General features: G+C 47.3%; 1 protein-coding gene across 4 annotated transcripts in view; it reads left to right on the top strand.

Annotated features, from left to right (window-relative positions):
• Positions 1–25,637, top strand: part of pcgf1 (polycomb group ring finger 1) — a 70,670-nt gene that overhangs the window by 35,586 nt on the left and 9,447 nt on the right. For 3 of the 4 annotated variants that reach the window (XM_052038885.1, XM_052038903.1, XM_052038878.1), the window contains 4 exons: positions 11,175–11,214; positions 17,230–17,319; positions 17,849–17,929; positions 23,228–24,200. In XM_052038885.1, the coding sequence (XP_051894845.1) occupies positions 11,175–11,214; positions 17,230–17,319; positions 17,849–17,929; positions 23,228–23,278 (262 nt within the window). In that variant the 3' untranslated portion in view covers positions 23,279–24,200. Of the gene's footprint in view, positions 1–11,174; positions 11,215–17,229; positions 17,320–17,848; positions 17,930–23,227; positions 24,201–25,637 lie in introns of those variants that run through there. The other variant, XM_052038893.1, reaches the window with a different exon arrangement.

Below are 25,637 nucleotides of genomic sequence, written 5' to 3'. Positions count from 1 at the left end.
TGTCTAATAGTGTCTTACTGCTGGGAAGCCTGCTCCACTGGTGAGATTGGAAGCGGGAGAGGAGAGAAGTGGTAGCGGCAGGTACAATTACGTTTAAAAGACACTTGGACAGTTCCATGGACAGGAAAGGTTTAGAGAGAGAGATGGACCAAATGCAGGCAAGTGGATCTAACTCAGGAAGGCACATTGGTCAGCTGAAGGGCCTGTTTCTGTGCTGAATAACTCTTGACTATTTCTGAGGGAGCTTTGTGAAGTTGGGTATAAGGTCAATTGGCAGGTTTTTAACCTCTGTAGAGAAAGCAGATAGTAACCTGGTTCAGATTTGATTGCTTTTTAATGGAAATGTGTCAATTGGAGCCTTCAAGTGACACAACTTTATTACTTTAATGAGATGCCAGAAGATTGCTTGTTCGTGTAACTGCACCCTGACACCAGGGAGTGTATCCAGGATGAGTGAATATTAGAAGTTGTGTTTTATGTATTCATTCAAGGGATGTGGGCTTCACAGGCTGAGCCAGCAGTTAGTTGCCCATCCCTAGTTGCCCTTGAGAAGGTGGTGATGAGCTGCCTTCTTGAACCGCTGCAGTCCTTGAGATGTGAATATCTTCACAATGGCATTAAGGAGGGAGTTCCAGGATTTTGACCCAGCGACGGTGAAGGAACGGCGATATATTTCCAAGTTGGGACGGTGTGGGGCTTGGGCAACTTCCAGGGGATGGTGGTCCCCGTGCTTTTGCTGCCCTTGTCCTTCTAGCTGGTAGAGGTGGTGGGTTTGGAAGGTGCTGTCTGAGGAGTCTTGGTGAGTTGCTGCAGAGTGTACTGTAGATGCTACAAACTGTGTCGGTAGTGGAGTGAGTAAATGGGTGTGGATGGGGTGCCTATCAAGAGGGCTGCTGTGTCCTGTATAGTGTTAAGCTTGAATGTTACTGAAGCTGCACTCATCCAGGCAGATGGGGTGTGGTCCATCACACTCCTGACTAGAACCTTGTAGATGGTGAACAGGCTTTGGGGAGTTAGGAGGTGAGTTACTCACTGCAGGATTCCTCATCTCTGACCTGCTCTTGTGGCCACATTGTATATGGAGCTTCTCCAGTTTCTGGTCAATGGTAACCCTCAGGATATTGACAGTGGGGGATTCAGTGATGGCCATTGCCATTGAATGTCAGGGGGTGGTAACTGGATTTTCTCACTTGGGGGAAAAAATACAAATTAAAGTGAATCTTGTGTTGTGCCTAATTTTAAAGAAAAGACCTTTATTCTTAAAACAGAGGCTGATTGCCCTCTCTCTTTGGCTAATCCGGAACTAAATTGAGTTGCTGAGTATGGAATTGAGTGTTAATTTGAAGAGTGACTGACAAGCTGTGTAATTTGGACGTGAATATCTGATGCAGTTTGGAAGCTCTGACTTTCTTGCTCTGCCAGGGGCAGAATAAAAAGAGGTTGTATTTGCATAACACCTTATCGCACCACTCCTTAACATCTCAACATGCTTCACGTGCGAGGAATTACTTCAGTGACTTGCTTTGTAGGCACATTTTGTGTACAGCAACATCGGAGAAAAGGGCAAAGGGACAGTAAATTGGTTTTCTCCAGGCTTGGCTTGTGGCACTGCCATCTCATAGTATCTTGTTTTGACATCTATTATAAGCTGTCTTGTGGTTGTCTCTTGTCATCCAGTGCCTAATATGTTGTTTTAGATTTACTGCATCACTCCCAGTAAGATAATCTTGCTTATGAAGACCTGGAGTCGTACAGCATGAAAACAGGCCCTTCAGCCCAACTGGCCCATGCTGACCAAGATTCCCATCTAAGCTAGTCCCATTTGGCCCATATCCCTCTAAACCTTTCCTATCTATGCACCTGTCCAAGTGCCTTTTTAAATTCTGTTAATGTACCTGCCTCAACCACTTCCTCTTGGCAGTTCGTTCCATATACTGACCACCCTTGGGATGAAAAAGTTGCCCCCAGGTTCCTATTAAAACTCTCCCCCTCACCTTAAACCTACTGCTGCTAGGCCCCGGCAGGTCCTCTCCCTCAACAGCCTCCAAAGCGGAAAACCTGTTACTGAGGGGAACAGCCTCCGGGGTCCTCTGCTCTATCTGCCTGTTCGTTTTCTTTTTCCTTTTCCCTTCCCTGACAGTCACCATTCTATCTACTTCCTGGACTCCAGTAGTACCTGCTCTAAGGGGGGTGACCGTCTCCTTATGTACAGTATCTACAAAGCTCTCCCCCTCCCTGATGCTGCGCAGTGTTTGAAGCTGCAACTCCAGCTCATCGATTGTGAGCCAAAGTTCCTCCAGCCTCAAGCACTGACTGCAGATGTGGCCATCGTGGACCGCAGCAAGGTCCATTAGCTCCCACATCAAGCAGCTGCAGCACACCACCATGTCCTCCATCTGAGCTAATTCTTTTTTCTTCCCCCTAGTTTTTCTACTTAAAAAATTTATAACAGATAACAGGTAAACCTTACCTTTACCTACCTACCAGTTACTCACCTGCCTTGTCCCTTTATGTCTAAGCCCCTTAAGCCAAAGTCCAACCACTCTGCTCCCTCTCCTGTTGAGCCAAAGTCCAACCACTCTGCTCCCTCTCACCCTGTTGCCCGCTGGATATAGCGGTTTGCTTTTTAAACTGCCCGCGCCTTACTTGCCGACGTCACGCGCCTGCGCAGTCCAGCCCCCACTATTCCCGATTTAAAAACTTATAAAACAACTTAAAAAAAGAACCTTAAAATCTAACCCTTATAATTAAAAACCCTATTTAAAAAAAAGAGAAAAAACTTATCTGCTCCGAACTCCCGACGTCTTCCGAAGTGAAACCCACGAAGCCTCCGAAGTTTTTTTTTCAAACCTGCAGGGTGATTTGCTGGGACTGATTTTAATTACTGCATGGAGCACTTGTGGAGTGTTACCTTGACAGCAGGGAAGGGATGGGGAAGGGAGAGTTTGCTTTGTACAGAAGGCAGAGAGCATGTTCAATCAATACTCCAAGGGGGAAAAAAAATGAAAAATTCCTATCGAGCGGCTTGTCCGAGTCTAGATTCATCACTCAATCTGGTGAATTTGTAGCAGCTGGAAGGCACTGGGGTCGATACTAATTTTAAAGCAATTAGTTTGGATGTGTTGCTATCAGCAAAGCTCTTGCACAGGGCTGTTGGAGACTCTGATAAACAGTTTACCACCAGTGTTTAAGGAGGCTGGTTCTTTCTTCAGCGTGCCTGCCAATAATTTCAAATTTGATTTTTTTCCCCCCCCCCCTCTTTGGCTGAGAATGAACCCGACCCCAGTGAATTTCAATTAAGGTGGCACTGTCACTGGACGGACTGAAGAATTGCCAAGTTCCCTTGGGAGAGGAGAGTTGGCTTATAAGAGGTCCTTCTGGCACTTCTCAGAGTTTTGAGGGCATGCATTTAAGGTGAGAGGGGGGAAGTTCCAAGGAGATGTGTGGGGTAGGTTTTTTTAAAGAGTGGTGGGAGCCTGGAATGTGGCGCCAGGGGTGGTGCAATAGAGGCAATTAAGAGGCTCTTAGGCACATGAATATGCAGAGAATGGAGGGATATGGACCATGTGCGGGCAGAAGGGATTAGGTGTCATTAGCTTAATTAGTTCAGCACAACATTGTGGGTCTGTTCCTGTCCTGTACTGTTCTATATCATGCAGCACGGAAACAGGCCCTTCGGCCCAACTTGATGCTAACCAAGGTGCTCATCTAAGTTAGTCCCATTTGCTTGCATTTGGTCCATCTCCCTCTAAACCTTTCCTATCTATGTACCTGTCTAAGTGTCTTTTAAACATTATAATTGTACCTGTCTCTGGCAGTTCATTCCACACACCCCTCGGGTCTCCTTTAATCTTTCCCCTCTCACCTTAAACCCATGCCCTCTAGTTTCAGACTCCCCTATACTAAGGGGTGACCTTGTAGAGGTTTATAAAATCATGAGGTACATATAAGGTTTTTTCTGGGGTAGTTAAAGACATCTGGACAGGTACATGGATAAGAAAGGTTTGGAGGGATATGGACCAAACAAGTGTTTAGCTTGGTCAACATGGATGAGTTGGGCTGAAGGGCCTGTTTCCGTGCTGTCTGACTCTGCCTCTGAGGGAGCTTTGTGAGCTTGCTGACCATTGGGTATGGCGGTCCCCGTTCTTGTACCCCTGTTTGTGTGAAAACATCACTGAGGACTGGTCAGTATGGTTAGACTAAGGAAGGGTGGTACAATCCACAGAGTGGCCCGTGCTTTCCAGGGTCTCACTGAGCCTTTATTGTTGAGGGGAGGAGGGAGGTAGGTAGAGGACATTGGTCTTGCAGATGTAGAGTGCAAGGCCCCATCCTCCTGTTGGCGATGGCCTGGAGCTCAGCCTTTGACCATCTGCAAATGCAACTTTATGCAAACTCTGGTTCGACCACACCTAGAGTACTGTGTCCAGTTCTGGTCACCTCATCATAGGAAGGATGTGGAAGCGTTGGAAAGGGTGCAGAGGAGATTTAGCAGGATGCTGCCTGGTTTAGAGAGTATGGATTATGAGGAGAGACTAAGGGAGCTAGGGCTTTACTCTTTGGGGGGGTGGGGGGAGGAGGAGGAGGAGGATGATGATGAAAGGAGACATGATGGAGGTGTACAAAATATTGAGGAATAGATAGAGTGGACAGCCAGCGCCTCTTTCCCAGGGCACCAATGCTCAATACAAGATGGCATGGCTTTAAAGTAATGGGTGGGAAGTTCAAGGGAGATATCAGAGGAAGGTTTTTTACCCAGAGAGTGGTTGGAGCATGGAATGCAGGTACATTGGCCAAATCCAAGAGATTACTAGATAAGCATATGGAGGAATTTAAAATAGAGGGATATGTGGGAGGAAGGGGTTAGATAGTTGTAGGCAAGATTTAAAGGTTGGCACAACATTGTGGGCCGAAGGGCCTGTATTGTGCTGTACTGTTCTATGTGGTCTGCCTTAGGGTTAGGGTAACCTTGGGAGTGTAGTTGCTGCGGGATGAAAAGCTTCCCATTAACTCTGAAGATTGGCTCCATTCCCATGGGAAGTTTGTTGTTGGTGAGCATTGCAGCAAGGAATATTGAGGCAGGTGGCAGGACCAGGACACGCCTTTGTTTGACACTGGTCTTCAATGGAATTGGAAATAAAACACAAAATGCTGGAAATATTCAGCAGGTCAGGCCGCATCTGTGGGAAGAGAAACTTAGAGACGACAAATCAGGCTGGAGACAATTGGTCAGAATTGGTGCAATTTGGATTTCCAGCAAAAAAAAACCGCCAGAGGAACTCAGCAGATCAGGCAGGCATCTGTGGAGGGAAATGAATCATTTCCCTCCACAGATGCTGCCTGACCTGCTGAGTTCCTCTGGTGGTTTGTGTCTCCAGATCCCAGCATCTGCAGTCTCTCATGTCTCCCTCTTAGATTTCCAACATCTGCAGATTTTGTTTTGTTTTTTTTTATTTTTTATTTTATTTTCTGCATCTGGTTCCACTGCAGACCTGTTGGTAAGGATCCTGGTTCCTTAGTGGAGAAAATGTGAGATGGAGACAGGTTTTTGTGGTGGATGTTCCACAGTCCCTGCCAAATGGTGGAGTCATGGTCTTTGAGGGCAGGAAAGGCTGTGGATAGTGGCTGGTGCTGCTCCCTGCACCTTGCTTGAAGATCACCTCCATTCTGTCCCCTGTTGGGCTGAATCCACGCTGCAATTCAGGGAGCAGCTCTTTGGCTACTGGAAGGTGGAGATTCAGAAGGTTCCCCACAGCAGACAGCAACACCAAATCCTCTCACAAGAAGGCCATGACTTTTAGTGTAACGCTATTACAGCGCCAGCGACCCAAGGTTCAAGTCCGGCCGCTGTCTGTAAGGAGTTTGTATGTTCTCCCTGTGTCTGCGTGGGTTTCCTCCAGGTGCTCTGGTTTCCTCCCACATTCCAAAAACGTACAGGTTAGGAAGTTGTGGGCATGCTATGTTGGCACCGGAAGCGTGGCGACACTTGTGGGCTGCCCACAGAACACACTACGCAAAATAAGATGCATTTCACTGTGTGTTTCGATGCACATGTGACTAATAAAGTTCTCATGTCTTCTTTTGGTCCACTTGAGAGCAGTTGGTTTTGAAACAGGCCCTTTGGCCCAACTGGTCCCTGCTGTCCAAGATTTCCATCTAAGCTAGTCTCACTTGCCTTGTGTTTGGCCCATATCCCTTTGAACCTTTCCTATTCAAGTACCTTTTAAATGTTGTTAATATACCTGCCTCACCCATCTGGCATCTCATTCCATATATGGACCATCCTCTGTGTAAAGAAGTTGCCCCTCAGGTTCCTATTAAATCTCTCCCCTCATCTTAAATCTATGCCCTCTAGTTCTTGATTCCATTGCCCTGGGAGAAAAGGACCCAATCTATGCCTCTCAGGAGTTTCTACACCTCTGTAAGATCACCCCTCATTCTCCTACACGCCAATGGAAAATATCCCAACCTCTCTCCATAACTCGGTTCCTCGAGTCCCGGCAACATCCTCGTAAATCTTCTCTGCACTCTGTCCAGTTTAATGGCATCTTTCCTATAGCAGTTTAGTGCTGGTGAGAAAGCCAAGGTCCCCTTGAAAGTTGGTGTGTTAAATGCACCCTTCATTTTATCCATGTGCCATGGCAAACTTTTTTTTGTGTAAAGGGGTGGGGGAAACGAGGGACTAGCTCCACAGCAAATTTCATCAGAAATATTGAGTTAACGCTTGCACCAGAATAATGAGAATTGATGCTGGCTGTTTTATTCATGAGATGGGGTAACCTTGTTCTGACTCAGGCAGGCTGATGTAAATCAGCTTATTATTCAAGCATTACACATGGGATAAAATTTTTGTGCAAAATCCAAAAAAAAGCAATATGGGGTCACCACAATCTGGCTTTAATGTGATGCATTAAAAAATAAATTGGTTTGTGACCATTTCTGCTGCAGATTCTACACTAGGAGGTGAACCTCATTTAAATATTGCAATGTTCCCCTCTCCAAGCACCGACGAACACAGTCTGAAAGTAGCCCAGCATCCAAGCTTGCCTTTTGTGCACTTCTCTGCTTTATTTTTCCTCATTCTTAAAAGTACTACTTGTCAATTAGATTTATAGATCCATACAGCAGGCCTTTCAACCCAACTTGTCCAACCAAGGTGCCCACTTGAAATAGTCCCATTTACCTGCATTTGGCCCATATCCCTCTAAATGTGAACGTGGAGAGGACGTTTCCATTAGTAGGAGAGTCTAGGATCTTGAGGGCACAGCCTCAGAATAAAGGGTCGTCCCTTTAAAACTGAGATGAGGAGGAATTTCTTCAGCCAGAGGGTGGTGAATCTGTGGAATTCTTTGCCTCGGAGGACTGTGGAGGCCAGGTCATTGGGTGTATTTAAGGCAGAGATTGATAGGTTGTTGATTAAGGGTTATGGGGAGAAGGCAGGAGAATGGGGTTAGAAAAAAAATCAGCCATGATTTAATAGCGGAGCAGACGATGAGCTGAATGGTCTAATTCTGCTCCTATATCTTATGGTAAGGTCTTAAACCATCCCTATCCATGTACCTGTCCAAATGTCTTTTAAAAGTACCTGCCACTACCACTTCCTCTGGCAGCTCGTTCTACACAGACACCATTTTAAAAAAATAACTCGCACTGCAGGTCCCCTTTAAATCTTTCCCCGCTCACCTTAAACCTGTACCCTCTAGTTTTAAACTCCCCTACCCTGTAGAAAGCTCTATGGCCATTCACTCTATCTATGCCCCTTATGATTTTTATAATCCTCAGTAAGGTGCACCCCTTAGCCATCTACGCTGCAGGGAGAATGGTCGCACCTTATCCAGTCTCTTGATCGCTCAAGCCTCCCGGTCCCAGCAACATCCTTCTGAATCTTTGCTGCGGTTTCTATCTTTCCTGAGGCCCCACGGCTTTGCACGAGTGTCCATTTATTGGTATTGGTTTATTATTGTCACTTGTACCAAGGTACAGTGAAAAGCTTGTCTTACAAACCGATCATACAGGTCAATTCATTACACAGTGCAGTTACATTGAGTTAGTACAGAGTGCATTGATGTAGTACAGGTAAAAATAACAGTACAGAGTAAAGTGTCACAGCTACTGAGAAAGTGCAGTGCAATAAGGTGCAAGGTCACAACAAGGTAGATCGTGAGGTCATAGTCCATCTCACTGTATAAGGGAACCATTCAATAGTCTTATCGCAGTGGGGCAAAAGCTGTCCTTAAGTCTGGTGGTACGTGCCCTCAGGCTCCTGTATCTTCTACCCAATGGAAGAGGAGAGAAGAGAGAATGTCCTGGGTGGGTGGGGTCTTTGATTATGCTGGCTGCTTCACCAAGACAGCGAGGGGTAAAGACAGTCCAAGGAGGGGAGGCTGGTGTCCGTGATGTGCTGGGCTGTGCCCACAACTCTCTGCAGCTTCTTGTGGTCCTCGGCAGAGCAGTTGCCGTACCAAGCCGTGATACATCCAGATAGGATGCTTTCTATGGTGCATCTGTAAAAGTTGGTGAGAGTCAAAGGGGACAAACCAAATTTCTTTAGCCTCCTGAGGAATTAGAGCCGCTGGTGAGCTTTCTTGGCCGTGGCATCTACGTTATTTGACCAGGACAGACTGTTGGTGATGTTCACTCCCAGGAACTTGAAGCTGTCAACCCTCTCGACCTCAGCACCATTGATGTAGACAGGTGCATGTACACCACCCCCTTTCCTGAAGTCAATGATCAGGCAGTAGGAGTAGGCCACTCATCCCCTCAGAGCCTGCCCCACCATTCAATGTGATCGTGGCTGATCTGCCCCAGGCCTCATTTCCTCTTCTGTGCCTGTTCCCCATAGCCCTCAGTTCTCTGACCTTTCTAAAACAAAATTAACTACTTTAAATATCTCCAATAATCTAGTGTCCAGAACAACACTCTGTGGTAGAGAAATTCAGAGATTTCTGTGAGATGTTTCTACGTACCTCAGTTCTGAATGACTTCTCCCTACTCTTGTAACTCTGTTCCTTCATTCCAGGCTCTCTCAGTACTGGAAAAGTCTTTCCTGCCACCTAAGGATCTTGTGTTTCATTAAGATCACCATTCGTTCTTCTCAGTTCCAAACAATAAAAATCTAATTTCAGCTTCTGATAGAATAACCCTTTAACTCCAGGAATTAACCCAGTAAATCTTTTTGGACTGCTTCAATTGCCGATATCACCTTTCTTAAATTAGGTGACCAAAACAGTACAGGGACCTAGGAGTGCAAGTACATGGTCCCATGAAAGTGGCGTCACAGGTAGACAGGGTGGTGAAGAAGGCTTTTGGCATAGAATATAGAAGTTGGGATGTTGTGTTGCAGTTGTACAAGACGTCGGTGAGGCCACATTTGGAGTATCATGTTCAGTTTTGGTCGCCCTGCTGTAGGAAAGATGCCATTAAGCTGGAAAGAGTGCAGAGGAGATTTACGAGGATGTTGTCGGGACTAGAAGGACTGAGTTATGGAGAGGTTGGGTCATGGGAGCATAAGAGAGTAAGGGGTGCATAAAATCATGAGGAGCATAGGTAGAGTGTGCATACAGTCTTTTTTCCCCCAGGGAAAGGAAATTGAGAACTAGAGGGCATGGGTTTAAGGTGAGAGGGGAAAGATTTAATGGGAACCTGAGGGGCAACTTTTTCACCCAGAGAAAGGTCAGTATATGGAATAAGCTGCCAGAGGAAGTGGTTGAGGCAGGTACATTAACAACATTCAAAAGATACTTTGACAGGTACATGAATAGGAAAGATTTAGAAGGGATATGGGCTAAACGTGAGCAAATGGGACTAGTTTAGATGGGAATCTTGGTCGGCATGGACCAGTTGGGCCAAAGGGCTTGTTTCTATGCTGTATGACTCTACTCCACGTGTAACCTCACCAGTACCCTGTACAATTGTAATACTTCCCTGTTTCTAAACTCCAACCCTCTTGCAATAAAAGACGTGTGCTATTTGCCTTCTGAGCTACTTGACTGTTAACCTTTTACGATAGGTGCACAAGGACACCTAAATCATTTGTCACGTGTAGACCTTTGCGCAGCAGATGTTGAATGAGCAACTGACCCGGTCAAGCACATTGCAGTTTGCACCAGATTCTCCACTTGTACTGGACTTTCACTCTTGGCCCATTGAGCTGTTGCCCCTGGGTCCCATAGAACAGAGGGACCCAATCCTCTGTTTGTAACCGAAGCCCCTGACCTGTCATGTGAAACCCAGTGAGCTGGTTCAAGTTAGTAGCATTAACTTGTGATTCAAAGTAACTTCAAGATGTGGGCACAATTGACTTATTTTGTGGCATGCCTATGATCTTAGAGGTGTTTAAAATCATTGGGGGCCTAGACAGGGTCAATGAAAAGATGGACTCTTGACGTCACAATATACTTTGTTCTGACCTTGTACCTTATTGTCTACCTGCACTGCACTTTCTCTAAGTGTAACACTTTATTCTGCATTCTATAGTGTTTTACCCTGTACTACCTCAGTGCACTGTGTAATGAATCGATCTGTATGAACAGTATGCAAGACAAGTTTTTCACTGTACCTCGGTACAAGTGACAATAGTATTCCAATACACAGTCTCTTTCCCAGGGTTGGGGAATCGAGAACTATACCAGTTGATATCAAAGTCCAATGCTTATAATGTGTAGATTACTAAACAGGGTTATCTTGATGCTGTGTACTGTATCTTAGAAGATGCTGAGAACACAGAACAGTACAGCACGGAACAGGCCCTTCGGCCCACAATGTTGTGCCGACATAGCTAATCCCTCCTACCTACAGAATGCCCATATCCCTTCATTTTCCTCTCATTCATGCACCCATCCAAGCCCCTCTTAAAAGCCTCCAATGAGTTTGCCTCCACCACCTTATCAGGCAACACATTCCAGGCATCCACCACTCTCTGAGTAAAAAAAACTTACCCCTCATGTCTGTTCTGAACCTACCCCCTCTCACCTTAATTGCATGCCCTCTGGTATTGGATCGCTCAATAATGGGGGAAAAAGATATTGCTTGTCCACCCTATCTCTGCCCCTCATAATTTTATGCACTTCTAACAGATCACACCTCAGCCTCCGCCGCTCCAGAGAAATTAAACCAGTGGTTATAATTGACTTGTAACACCTGCATTTAATATCTTTTTTTCTTTTTGCATTTTGCAGCTCCTCTTTGGGAAAAGAGAAAGGGAAACTAGTGTTGCAGGTAAGGCTGAGCTTGGACAACGTTGATTACGTGAGTCTTCACTGTATTTTACTGCTCTCATTCCCTTTAACGCACTCAACTCAGGTCAACAGATCAAAGACCCGTTGTCAGAACTGTCATTGCATTAGTTCTGATGAACGGTCTCCGACCTGAAGCATTGACTCTTTCTCTTTCCCCAGATACTGCTTGGCCCACTGACTGTTTAGAGTAGTCTGTTTTTCTCTGACCTTGCCGTATGGCTTGGAGTGGAGTTTTGTCTGAATAGTGCTCCTGTTGAAGCACCTTGGGACAATTTGTTTATTCTTGCTGTGTGTTAGATCAACCAGAAACAGCAGTACCCTAGGGGTAAAAGTAAAGGTGAAAGTAACAAGTTTCTTACCAGCATGATCGTATTGCCAGCTTAACCCATTTGTACTGATTGCATATGCAACCCAGTGGTATGAACATCGGATTTTCCAATTTCAGGTAATCCTTACCTCCTATGTTCTTTCTCTTTGTGTATCTCTCTCCCTCCCCTCCCAATCCACCTCCTAGTCCTCCCATTGTTGTCCCCCCTCCCCTACCTGGTTGCATCTGCCCATCCATCCATCCATCCATCCCGTCCACCAGTCACTCACTGGCCCGCCTCACTCCTCCCACTCTCCCCTTTATACTCGCTACCTTCCCTCTCTACTCTCAGTCCTGATGCAGGCTCTCGACTATCCCTTTGCCTCGACAGATGTTGCCCAAGTTCCACCAGCAGTTTGTTTATTGTTCTCCAGATCCCAGCATCTGCAGTCCCCTTGTGTCTCTAGTGTACTTTCACCTCTGGTTAAGTCTGATTGAATCTGCAACCTTTCCAGTGCTTCAGGGTGGTAAATGGGAGGGTGGACGAGCCACATTTTGATTAGGTAATGTCAGCATTAGTACCTTAAGATCGCTGGTAAAGGTTCTGCCATTATTACTGTGCAATAGATGTGCTGTTTGGGTGAACCAGTAACCTTGAATGTCAATCACCTTGTGCTGGGCAACTCCCCATTATGATTGACAACCTACTGTTGGATGTTGCCTTAGGCTAGAAAGATGAGAAGCAAAATCAGTAAGGATCATTGTCTCTTAGAGTCACAGTTCTCATTCAATTCTACCTCCTTTCTATAGTAAATGAAATGTCGGAAAACTGCAGATGCTAAAAATCTGAAATAACATTCTGACACAAGGTATAAGACCTGAAACATTTAATCGCCTGACCTGCTGTGTGTCTCCAGCATCTTCTGCTTCTATGTTCTCCTTTCCATTGTAGCTGACTCCTTATTCTTGGGCTGGGCACCACTGCGGCAAGGCCACAGTTATTGCCCAACCCTAGTGGTCCTGAGGAGGTAGAGTGGTGACGAATGCTCCTTCTGAATGGCTTTCTCGTCACTTCTGGAGGGTGTGAAGTTGCACGGATCAGAGAGACTTTAGCCAGTTCCCTTCCCTGCAGTTGGGACTCCAGCAGATTTATTAAATCCCCTGGGGGATTTGTAGACTGTAGAGCAGTACAGCACAAGAACCAGCCCTTTGGACATGATGCCAATTTAAACTGCACATCTTCCTGTGAATAGTCTGTCTCCCTCCTTGCCTGCCTGTTAAGAAAAGATATCTTTATTAGTCACATATACATCAAAAAACACAGTAAAATACATCTTTTTACGTAGAGTGTTCTGGGGGCAGCCTTCAAGTGTCACCACGCTTCCGGCGTCAACATAACATGCCCACAACTTCCTAACCCGTACGTCTTTGGAATGTGGGAGGAAACCGGAGCACCCGGAGGAAACCCATGCAGACACGGCCAGAACGTACAAACTCCTTACAGGCAGCGGCTGGAATCGAACCCGGGTGGCTGGCGCTGTAATAGCGTCACACTAACAGCTACACTACCGTGCCTGCCCACTCTCATGTTCATGTGCCCGTCTAGATGCCTCTTAAATGTTGCTGTTGTATCTGCTTCTGCCACCACCCCTGGCAGTGGGTTCCAGGCAGCTGCCTCTTCCTTCTTAAAAAAAAATATAAAACTTGTCGCATAAATCTCCTTCAAACTTTTCCCCCTTCTCGCCTTATTCCCCCTCACTTGAACTCGAGGTGACTATTCCAGCTGACTAAAGAGGTGACTAAAGGCCAAGCTGAGGTTTACTCCATTGAGGTGGGTGGAAAAGGAGGGGGTGCAGGTGGTGTTTAACAAGTGGGCTCCTGAAATTTGCCTGCAGTCCGATCTACTTCTGGTACTCTGTTCGGGGAACATTCCGTCAGCACAGTCAGCGCTCCCCTGACACCGTTTCCAGATGCAGGAGCTGTTTTTGTGTGTGTCTGTTCCAATAGCCAGACTCCCAGTAAATCCAAAACATATTTAACATGAAGTAGATACAAAGCTTGCAGTTAATGTGAAGGCTCAAGGGTCACGAATCATTTCACATCGCTACACTGCAGCAGATGGGGTCTATTGATTTTTTTTTTTCCGTTCTGTGTTCTCAGATCATTGAAGTAAAATTCAATTATTCCCACTCTTGTCAGGAGGCAGTCTGAGTACCTGCTCCCCCCTCCCCCCGCCTTCTAGTCAGCACGTGCGTGGAGTCAATAATATTGGAGCTGTAAAAAATCGCGCACGGCTTGCTGCATGGAGCAGAATTCAAACATCACCTGCTCCCTGTTGGAGAACATCAATGTTGTAAAACTCTGCAAACTTTCCTCTCTTTCCCCTCAAATCTGTAACCCAGTCAGGTATCGGAGGGGTAAGTTGATATTACCACCCTGCAAGCGATTTAAGAAAGAAATGGTGACTGATTTCTCTTTACTTCCTTCCCTGCTCCAATGCACAGCAGGCACGAGCCTTGGCTTAGTAGGTGGCATTGTCACCCAAGTCAGAAGGTTTCAATTTCAAGTCCAATTCCAGAGACCGCAGAGCTGTAATCCAGTATAACGTTGTGAGACCTTTTAAAGAGCTCCTCCACCATCTCAGCTGAATTAAAATGATTCCTTGGCATTACTGGCTGGTGTTCAGTTCTCGAGCAATATCACCAAGTTAGAGCGCAAAATTATCTGAGTGCTTACGATGTCCTTTTGAGATCTTCTTTGTGCCTTCAGAATTATTGCTCATTTGTTGTATCTGTCTTGGGTACAGACTAGTTCCTCCGTGTTTCTACTAACGTCTTTTACAAACCAACTCACTCCCACAGTTACCTTCACTACACCTCTTCCCACCCTGTTGCTTGTAAGAATGCTACTCCCTTCTCTCAGTTCCTCCGTCTCCACCACATCTGTCCTCATGATGAGGCTTTCCATTCCAGGACATCCGAGGTGTCCTTTTTTTCTCCCCCCCAGAGAACTGGGCTTCCCCCCTCCAGTGCTATCAATGCGGACCTCTCCTGCATCTTCTCCATTTCCCATGTCTGCCCTCACCCCATCCTCCTCTCCCCTGCCCCCTCCCCCCGACATAACGGGTAGGGTTTCCCTTGTCCCTTGTCCTCACCAACCACCAGCCTCCATATCCAACATATCATTCTCCGCAACTTCCACCATCTCCAAGGGTATCCCACCACTGGGCGCATCTTCCCCTCCTTCCCCATCCCCGCTTTCCGCAGGAATTTCTCTCTCTGTGAGTCCTTTGTCCGCTTATCCCTCCCAGTTGATCCCCCTCCTTATCCCTGCAACTGTGCTAAGTGTTACACCTGCCCCAACACCACCTCCCTCCACCAGTCCTTCCAGGTGAGGCAGGGCTTCGCATGTGAATCCGTCGGTGTCATTTATTGCATCTGGTGCTCCCGGTGCGGCCTCCTCTGCATCGGTGAGCCCCGACGCAGACTGGGGGACAGCTTCGTCGCACATCTTCACTCCGTCCACCGGAACAGCCAGGATCTGCTGGTGGCGAGTGTTTTAATTCCACTTCCCCATTCCCACACTGACGTGTCTGTGCACGGCCTCCTCTGGTGCCAAGTTGAGGCTAGACACAGATTAGAGGAACAACACCTCCTATTCTGTCTTGCTAGTCTCCAACCTGACGGCATCAACATTGATTTCTCTAACTTCTGGTAACCATTCACCCCATTTTCCTACCCCACCCCCCCCCCCCCCCTTTGGCTTTCCCTACCCCTTCTCTTTTCCCTCCCCATCATCCACACCTTCCTCCCTCTGGTTCCCCACCTCCTTCCCTTTTATTCCATGGTCTACTGTCCTGTCCCATCAGATTCCATCTTCTTCAGCCCTTTGCCTCTTTCACCTATCACCTCCCAGCTTCTCACATCATTCCCACTTCTTCCTCCCCCTCTCCACCCCCTCCCTCCCACCCACCCATACTTACCTATCTTCCCCCTGCTCCACACCCCCCCCCCCCAACCATTTTATTCTAGCTTTGACTCTTTCTTTCCAGTCCTGATGAAGGGTCTCGGCCCGAAACGTTGACTGTCCATTTCCCTCCATAGATGCTGCCTGACCTGCTGAGTTCCTCCAGCATTTTGTGTGTGTGTTGCTCCAGATTCCAGCATCTACTGTCCCTCATGTCCTCCATGTTTCTAACCATTTTGAATTTCCCTAAAAAGTGGCATTGAAGGCTTTTGGCACGCCGGCCTTCATCAGCAGGGCATTGAGTACAGTTGGGATGTTATGTTGCAGTTGTACACGACATTTCTGAGGGCACACTCGGAGTATTGTGTTCAGTTTTGGTCGTCCTGTTGTAGGAAGGATACCTTTAAGTTGGAAAGAGTGAAGAGGAGATTTGAGGATGTTTCTGGGAGAGAGGTTAGCAGGTTGGGGCTTTTTGCATTGGAGCGTAGGAGAATGAGGAGTGATCTTGTAGAGGTGTATAAGATCAAGAGGGGCATAGAAAGGGTGAATGTGCACAGTCTAAGGTTGGGGAATCAAGAACTAGAGGGCATAGGAGGGGAGAGATTTAATAGGAACCTGAGGGGCAACTTTTTCATCCAGGGGGTGGTCAGTATATGGAGTGAGCTGCCAGAGGAAGTAGTGGAGGCAGGTAAATTAACTACACTAAAAGCCATTTGGACAGGTACATGGATAGGAAAGGGTTTAGAGGGATATGAGCAAATGGGACTAGCTTGGATGGGAGCCTTGGTCGACATGGACCAGTTGGGCAGAAGTGCCTTTTTCCATGCTGTATGACTCTAAAACCCCTATCCATGTATCTGTCCAAATGCCTTTTAAGTGTAAAGTACCTGCCTCAACCACTTCCTCTGACAGCTCATTCCATATACTGACCACCCCCTGGATGAAAAAGTTGCCCCTTGGGTTCCTATTAAATCCGTCCCCGCTCACCTTGAACCTATGCCCTCTAGTCGTACTCAGTTACCCACCTCTGCCCCACCCAATCTCCTGGCAGATGCCTCCTGACATTTTGGGCTGTTTCCTTTTCCTCTTGACAGGAGTGGTGGCTTCCCTGCAGAAGCCAAATATTTTGTGTTTAACCCTTTTGTGAACTCTCTTAAATTAATTCTCGTTAAACCATCTTGGATTTGTGTAACTATTACCACTCCTGCCCTATTCAGTTGGCTCGAATCGAGGTTGAAGAAACCCATTTGACCTTTCTCCTGTCCTGTGTCCCCTTCATTGTACCCAGCATGGTCTGAGGGATTGAGGCCTTAAGCTGATGGGTATACTGAGCCTAGTTTGTGCACTGATCCACCACCTTGATCTCCTGCATCAGCAAACAATCTGCTGGAACTCAACATGTTGAGCAGCATCTGTGGGGAGGGAAAGGTATTGTCGACATTTAGGGTCAAAACCCTGATGCCAGGGAATCAGCCTGAAGCATCGACAGCTCCTACCACCCCCTTCACAGATGCTCCTCAACCCACCGAGTTCCTCCAGCAGACAATTCGTTGCTCCAGATTCCGGCATCTGCAGTCTCGTGTGTCTCCTGGCTCAGCGCACACAGATTCCTGATGGGCCTGGAACCACCTTGTTCCACGCAGAGGTCAGTAGTGTGTGGAGGATCCAAGTCAGAACTCAATCCCTCATTTGTGAAACTTATTTTTTCTTTGACCGTTGCAGCAAAAGTACGTACGATGTTCAGTCCGAGCTGAGATCAGACACTTGAGGAGGGTTCTGTGCCACAGAATTAATGTGCTGGATCAGCAGCAGGTAAGTTGTAGAGGGAGGGGGTGGGAGGAAGGCATAATTTGTTACTCAACAAACCACATGGAAATGCAGTATGCATTATGAGGAGAGACTAAGGGAGCGAGGGCTTTACTCTTTGGAGAGGAGGAAGATGAGAGGAGACATGATAGTGGTGTACAAAATATTGAGAGGAATAGAGTAGACAGCCAGCGCCTCTTTCCCAGGGCACCAATGCTCAATACAAGATGGCATGGCTTTAAAGTAGTGGGTGGGAAGTTCAAGGAAGATATCAGAGGGAGGTTTTTTACCCAGAGAGTGGTTGGTGCATGGAATGCGCTGCCTGGGGCGGTGGTAGAGGCACGTACGTTGGCCAAATTCAAGAGATTGTTAGATAAGCATATGGAGGAATTTAAAATAGAGGGATATGTGGGAGGAAGGGGTTAGATAGTCTTAGGTGAGGTTTAAAGGCCAGCACAACATTGTGGGCCCAAGGGCCTGTATTGTGCTGTACTGTTCTATGTTCTATGAAATATAACAGACTTCCTTTCTGCAGGTACAGATACTGTTCGACAATGAGCCTCTGCCAGAGCACATGACCATGAAACAGCTCTGGCTCTCGAGATGGTACGGCAAGGTGAGTGATGAGTACAGGAATGTTGATGGAGGTGGGAGGGGCTGGCATGGGGCATATCCCACTGTAAGTGGATCTGTTGCTCTGAATGGCTTAAATCTCTGCTGTCAATACCATGTAGTAGTTTGTAATACAGCTGCATTTTTCAAGTTGAGTTTATTGTCATGTGCAATGATGCAGCAGCATCAAAAGCACATAGGTACAGACAATGCACAGAATAGAAATTGTAATTTTTTAATCAATTTTTAAATTTGTAATCATAGAATCTTGCACAGAGGACCATACAACTCACCAACCTTTGGTTTTCCTCATAACCCTGTAGATTGTATTTCTTCATCCAACAAACAAAAAGCAAAGTCCATTGTAGTGCAAAGTGGTCAGAGTGTTGCAGTAGTGATTAGGGATGTGCCGGTTGGTTCAAGAACCGAATGGTTGAAGGGAAGTAGCTGTTCTTGAACCTGGTGGTGTGGGACTTCAGGCTTCCGTACCTCCTGCCCGATGGTAGCTGCGAGAAGATGGCTTGTTCTGGATGGTGGGGATCTTTGATGATGGATGTTGCCTTCTTGAGGCAGCGCCTCCTGTAGATACCACCGATGGTGGGGAGGGATGTGCCTGTGATGTATTGGGCAGAGTCCACTACTCTCTGCAGCTTCTTACGTTCCTGCACATTCGAATTCAAACTCTCGGCTTCTTCCAACTCTGCGTTCGAAAGGCGGGAGCTCCGACTGGAACTACAGGGCCAATGGAGGGTCCCAGCTGTGTCTCTTGCCTCCCGAGGCTGAAGATTGTAGGTTCAAAACTCATAGAAGCTCAAGCCTGAGAGCGTGCCGCAATATTGGTGAACTGTTCACCTGAGGTCTATCTCCCCTCATGGGTGTTCAAGTCTTGAAGAAGTTCCCTTACAACCTGGGCAAGTGCTTCCCCACTCAGGCAACATCACTATTACCTTGGCCATTGTCCCATTGCAGTTTGTGGGATCTTGCTGTGCACATTTGCTGCTGCCCGCATTTCCTACAGTACAATAGAGACTACACTGCAAATGTACTTCGAGGACCTTTGGACTTCTCGTGGGCTCTCAATCCTTGTCCTTCTTTTTAACATCAGGGCGGCACAGTGGCACATTGGGTAGAGCTGCTGCCTCACAGCACCAGAGACCCGGGTTCGATCCTGACCTCTGGCTCTTTCCTGTGTGGAGTTAGCACGTTCTCCCTGTGACCCACACGGGTTTCCCCCCGGGTGCTCCGGTTTCCTCCTACATCCCAAAGATGTGCGGGTTGGTAGGTTACTTGGCTGCTGTAAATCACCCCCAGTGTGTGGGTGAGGGGTAGAATCCGGGGGGTGGGGGGTGCAGAGGGAGTTGGTGGGAATGTGGGGAGAATAACATGGGATCAGTGTGAATGGGTGATTGATGGTCAGCATGGACTGAGTGGGCCGAAGGGCCTGTTTCTGTGCTGTTTTCCTCTATGAACTGAATTCCTTATACTAATCATTTCACAGCCAGTTTGGTGCTTTTTGAAGTGTACTGTAGCAAATGTGGCGGTCAAAATTTAGAACATAGAACAGTACAGCACAATACAGGCCCTTCGGCCCACAATGTTGTGCCGACCTTTAAACCTCACCTAAGACTATCTAACCCCTTCCTCCCACATATCCCCCTATTTCAAATTCCTCCACGTGCTTACCTAGCAATCTCTTGAGTTTGACCAATGTACCTGCTCCAAAATACAGCGCATTCCATGCTCCAACCACTCTCTGGGTAAAAAACCTCCCTCTGATATCTCCCTTGAACTTCCCACCCACTACTTTAAAGCCATGTCCTCTTGTTTTGAGCATTGGTGCCCTGGGAAAGAGGCGCTGGCTGTCCACTATCTATTCCTCTTAATATTTTGTACACCTCTATCATGTCTCCTCTCATCCTCCTCCTCTCGAAAGAGTAAAGCCCTAGCTCCCTTAGTCTCTTCTCATAATGCATACTCTCTAATCCAGGCAGCGTCCTGGTAAATCTCCTCTGCACCCTTTCCAACGCTTCCACATCCTTCCTATAATGAGGCGACCAGAACTGGACACAGTATTCCAAGTGTGGTCTACCCAGAGTTTTATAGAGCTGCATCATTACCTCATGGTTCTTAAACTCAATCCCTCGATTTATGAAAGCTAGCACCCCATAAACTTGCTTAACTACCCTATCCACCTGTGAGGCAACTTTCAGGGATCTGTGGATATGGACCCCCAGATCCCGCTGGTCCTCCACACTACCCAGAATCCTGCCTTTAACTTTGTACTCCGCCTTGGAGTTTGTCCTTTCAAAGTGTACCACCTCACACTTCTCCGGGTTGAACTCCATTTGCCACTTTTCAGCCCAGCTCTGCATCCTATCAATGTCCCTCTGCAATCTTCGACAATCCTCTACACTATCCACAACACCACCAACCTTTGTGTCGTTTGCAAACTTGCCAACCCACCCTGTTTGCACACACTAGTGTGGTCGTGGCCAGGTGATCTGATTTGTTTGAGGGATGCATGTTGGCTGTAACATTTAGGACAGTTCCCTCCCCGTGCTGTGATCCCATGGAATCTTTTCGGCCTACTTGAGAAGGGAAACAGCTCATTGAAGAGCAAAGGAGCTCCCTCGGTATCGAGTTGGAAAGTCAGCCTGAATTTTGTGCTCCCAATTCCAACTCGCGAGAGTGGAGTTTGACCCCTGCAACCTTCTGACTTACTGAGGCAAAGGTTCGAGTTCAACGGCTTGGCCCTTCTGGGTTGCAAAGTGATACTGTCCACTTCACCTTTTGAAGGACCAAACCGATTGTAGTACAATCAGAAGTCAGAAAAGATGGTTGGCGGAATTCTACTGTGGCTTGGGTTTGGAGGAACTGAAGTGAAGAGTGCATGTCCCAGTGTATGAGACAAGCTATTGAAGGCTGCACCGTCGAACAGCGTGTTGCAAAGTCCAGATGGTGACATTGATGAATAGCTTTAGAAGTTGTTTTCTCTTGTTCCATATTGTGTTGAGGCGAGGATTTCAGAGCGCAACTGTGGTTGTTGCCAAAATGCAACTTCCTCTCGATTTGTAGTTTCTGTTCTGTTGGGAAGTGTTGCATCAGTTACCAGCATCGCATTGCAAAAGGAACCCGACTAGAAATACTGCAGCTCCTCCTCTCCATGCACTGTCAGAGGGTGGAGGAGAAAGAAAATGCGTCACATTTAAAACTTACTCGGATGAGTACTTGAAGAGCCAGAACCTGCAGGACAATGAACTGCGGGCTCAGAAGTGGAATTAGTCCAAGAAACTCTTTGGTGTCATAAGTGGGCTCCTGTGCTATTTATTTCTGTGAACCAGTGGGAGCTGGAATCACTCTATTTCTGATATAACATCTGCTGCAAGGTATATTTTGTAACCTTGTGTTTTGCACTCTCAACATACTGTTAGTCTTCAACAGTCGCACTTAACATGTTCCAAGGTACTTCACAGGCCAGTATTTGACTGAGCCATGTAAGGATATATTAAGTCAGGGAGTGTGTGTGGGGGGGGGGGGTGGTGAGGGCAAGGGGTGGTTCTAGTGCTTGGGGAGAGAGAGATGGGTTTAAGGAAGAAATTCCACATCTTGGGACCCAGCCATCTGATGGTACAGCTGTCAGTGGTTGGCATGTGCAATGTGCAAGAGGCTGGAATTCTATAGGAACTCGATCCAATGTATACGAACCCATGATACCAATTCAAGCTGCACATCGGCCTGCACATGGTCTATAATCCCTTCATTCCCTGCCTGTTCATGTGTCTGTCTGACTGCCTCTTAAGCATTGCTATGAGATCTTCTACCATTTCCCCTGGCAGCCTGTTCTAGGCATCTGCCACCCTCTGTTGAAAAAGACACGGTGTAAATCTCCTATAAGCTTCCTCCCCTGCCCTCCCCAGCTATGCCCTCTAGTATATGACATTCCCACCCCGGGGAAAAAGACAACAACTATCTATCTTATGTACACCTGTCATAATATATATTTCTGCCAGGTTGCCCCTCTGTTTCCAATGCTCCAGAGAAAGCAGTCCAAGTTTGTCCAGCTTCTTCTTGTCCAGGTTCTCCCCAGCTCATAAATGCCGGCTTCTTTACAGCCCATACATATGAACGAGTGTTTGGGAGACTGGTGGGATGGGTTTGCCGGCGGCTGCGGGCATCTTCTGGTGGGTGGAAACTTGGTTTGTGGCCACACTTCTGACTTGAGATGTATTTGGGGTATGAGCAACTCTCAGGAAGGGAACCCTGACATAACCTGAGGAGGACCTGTAGCTAGTGCTCTCTAATTCAGGCAAGATCCTAGTGAACCTCTTCACCCTCCCCAAAGCCTCCATATCCTTCCCAATGGAGTGGACTTGATCTACAACCTTCCAAGTTCTAGGCAGGAGAGCAAACCATGTTATAGAGTCATACAGCACGGAAACAGGCCTTTGGTCAGCATGGACCAGTTTGGGACAAAGATACCCATCCAAACTCCATCCCATTTGCCAACATTTGGCCCATAACCTTCTAAACCTTGCCTATCTGCATACAGTTTTGGTCTCCTTATTTAAGAAAGGATGTGCTGATGTTGGAGAGGGTTCAGAGAAGATTCACTAGAATGATTCCAGGAATGAGAGGGTTAACATATGAGGAACGTTTGACGGCTCTTGGTCTGTACTCATTGGAGCTCAGAAGAATGAGGGGGAGCCTCATAGAATCATTTCAAATGTTAAAAGGCCTGGGCAGAGTAGATGTGGCAAAGTTGTGTCCTGTGGTAGGGGAGTCTAGTACAAGAGGGCACGACTAAGGGATTGAAGGGCGGCCATTCAGAACAGAGATGTGGAGGAATTTCTTTAACCAGAGAGTGGTGAATCTGTGGAATTTGTTGCCACGGGTGGCTGTGGAGGCAAAATCATTGGGTGAACTTAAGGCAGAGATTGATAGGTATCTGAGTGGCCGGGGCATCAAAGGTTATGATGAGAAGGCGGGGGAGTGGGGCTAAATGGGAGAATGGATCAGCTCATGACAGAATGGCAGAGCAGATTCGATGGGCCAAATGGCTGACTTCTGCTCCTTTGTCTTATGATCTATCCAGGTACCTGTCCAACAGTCTTTTAAAAGTTATTGTTCCTGCCTCTACCACTTCCTCTGGCAGCTCGTTCCACACACAAACTTCGGAGGGTTCGAGGCACCCTCTCCCAAGTGTGTGTTGGCGAGTAATGTCCCTAGGGGCAGGTATTGGTTTTGACCGTTCTATTGTCACCTTCCCTGGTCTAACCCTCTCATTAACGTGGTTCCCCTTCAGCCCACCCCGATGGTCCTGCAGTACAGCGTGAGGGAGAAGAGAGGAAGATGAAATGCAAGGCGGATGACGGAGCCATCTGGCAGCTGTGTGTTTGAGACGTGAGCGAGCCAGGGCCGGGGACCCTGAACTGATTCTGTGGTCATGAGGTCCTAGAATATCTCACCTCAGACTAGACTGAATCAAGCCAGCATGGGGCTGCAGTAATGCTCGTGACTCTGAAGTCGCTCCTTCTCCGTGCTCCGGTGTGTGAACTGAGCCTCCCATCCCTTCCTCCTGAAGGGGCTGAGCCCTTCCGAGAATTAGCCTTCTTCCAGTCAGCAGCGAACGTTGATGAGCCTTTGGAGAACCGAACCATGCTCCTGACAGACCCCCAAAAGCCAATTGCTCCGACTGCAAAGGGTCCCAAGACCACCGAGGATCATCGGCACAATCATAGTTGATCGGGGTGAGGGTCATCTCAGGCGGACCTGGAACCGGGACCTCTCCAGCTTCAAGCCGCTCAATGGAAGGCTATTGAGGGGGGTGGGTGGGGGGCAGAGATGCATGTTGTTTGATTTATTTGTTTGTTTATTTATTTACTTTTTTTAATTTCTAATGCTCCAAGTTACCCACCCACCAGGAAATTTGCTCTGAATTTGGTGGTTTTTAATGATATATGTTCATGAGACCCCCCACCCCCACCCCCACCCCCAAGAGGCAACGATCCATAAGGGAAAAGAGTTTGGTGTTTATCTGCCCCCTTCCCATTTGAGGAATAAATACCAGCATTGGGCAGAGGTTGAAGCCTCTGTCGTTCCTGACAGTTTTCCGAGGTCGTGAATTGCTCCACTTCAACATTATGTCTTTTATTTTAGAAGGTTGTTGAGGAATGTATGTGCATAAAGTTTCTGTACCGTTGTGAAACTTCTATTGAATCTTAACCTCCAGCTCTGTTCAGATTCTCGTTTCCTGTCTGTGTGGGTGGGGCATTGATTACAACCATGGATACACCACGATAAAGTGGTCATCCTTCACCTTGATGGTAAATGTTGACTCACTGCTGAGTTCTAGAAGGTGACGGCCTTGAGCTGAGGATTCTGCTTTGGTCCTGTGAAGCTGTGCATTCTTGTTGTCAGAGAGTAACACAGCACAGGAACAGGCCCTTCGGCCCAACTATGGTGCCCACCAAGCTAGTCCCATTTGCCTGCGTTTGGCCCTTATCCCTCTAAACCCCTTCTACCCATGCATTTATCAAAATGTCTTTTAAATATTATTGTACCAGCCTCAACCATTTCCTCTGGCAGCTCATTCCATATACCGAACACCCTCTGCATGAAGAAGTTGCCTCTCAGGTTCCTTTTAAATCTCTCACCTTAAACCTTTGCCCTCTAGTTCTTAGTGCCCCATTCCCTGGGAAAAAGACTGAGCGCATTCACCCTCTCTCTGTGCCCCTCATTGTACACCTGTATAACGTCACCCTTCAATCTCCTATGCTCCAAGAAATAAAGCCCTACCCTGTCCAATCTCTCCCTATAACTCAGGCCCTCCAGTCCTGGCAGCATCCTCATAAATCTTTTCTGCACTCTTTCCAGTTTAAAGACATCTTTACTATAACATGGTAACCAAAACTGTACACAGTACTCCAAATGTGGCCTCACCGGCATCTTGTGCAGCTGCAACGTAACATCCTAAGTCCTTTTCTCAATGTTCTGACTGAAGGCCAGCATGCCAAACTCCACCTTCACCATCCTATCTACCTGTTACATTACTTTCAGCGAGCTATGTACTTGTATTCCTAGGTCCCATAGCACTGTATGTCCTCACCATTCACTGGTATGGTTTGATCTATCCTGACTGTGTGTGAAGCTCTGAGCCAGGATATTGTCATACCATGGCTGGGTTGAAGTGTCCTGACCCTAGGGTACAGGTGAAGTAAGATAAGATCTCTTTATTAGTCACATGTACATCGAAACACACAGTGAAGTGCATCTTTTGCATAGTGTTCTGGGGGCAGCCCGCAAGTGTCGCCACGCTTCCGGCGCCAACATAGCATGCCCGCAACATCCTAACCCGTACGTCTTTGGAATGTGGGAGGAAACCGGAGCACCCGGAGGAAACCCACGCAGAGACGGGGAGAACGTACAGACTCCTTACGGACAGCGGCAGGAATTGAACCTGGGTGGCTGGCGCTGTAATAGCGTTAAGCTAACCGCTACACTACCGTGCTTGCCAGTTCCCTCTACAATGCCCCATAAAATGCTCTCGGGCAAGGACCACACGGGCTTTCAGGACAAGCTTATCCAGCTGCCTGTAGACATTTGCAATGCCTGGGAGTTGATTGTGCAGACATTTTTTTTTACTGTCTGTAAACGTGGCCTTTGAAACCGGCTCTTCCCAGCCTTTGCATCATTTCATTCAAGCAGGTGGGTGT

This window comes from Pristis pectinata, chromosome 2 (assembly GCF_009764475.1).
Source record: "Pristis pectinata isolate sPriPec2 chromosome 2, sPriPec2.1.pri, whole genome shotgun sequence".
In the NCBI taxonomy this organism is placed as follows: Eukaryota; Metazoa; Chordata; class Chondrichthyes; order Rhinopristiformes; family Pristidae; genus Pristis; species Pristis pectinata.
This window is presented reverse-complemented; position numbering and strand designations above follow the sequence as displayed.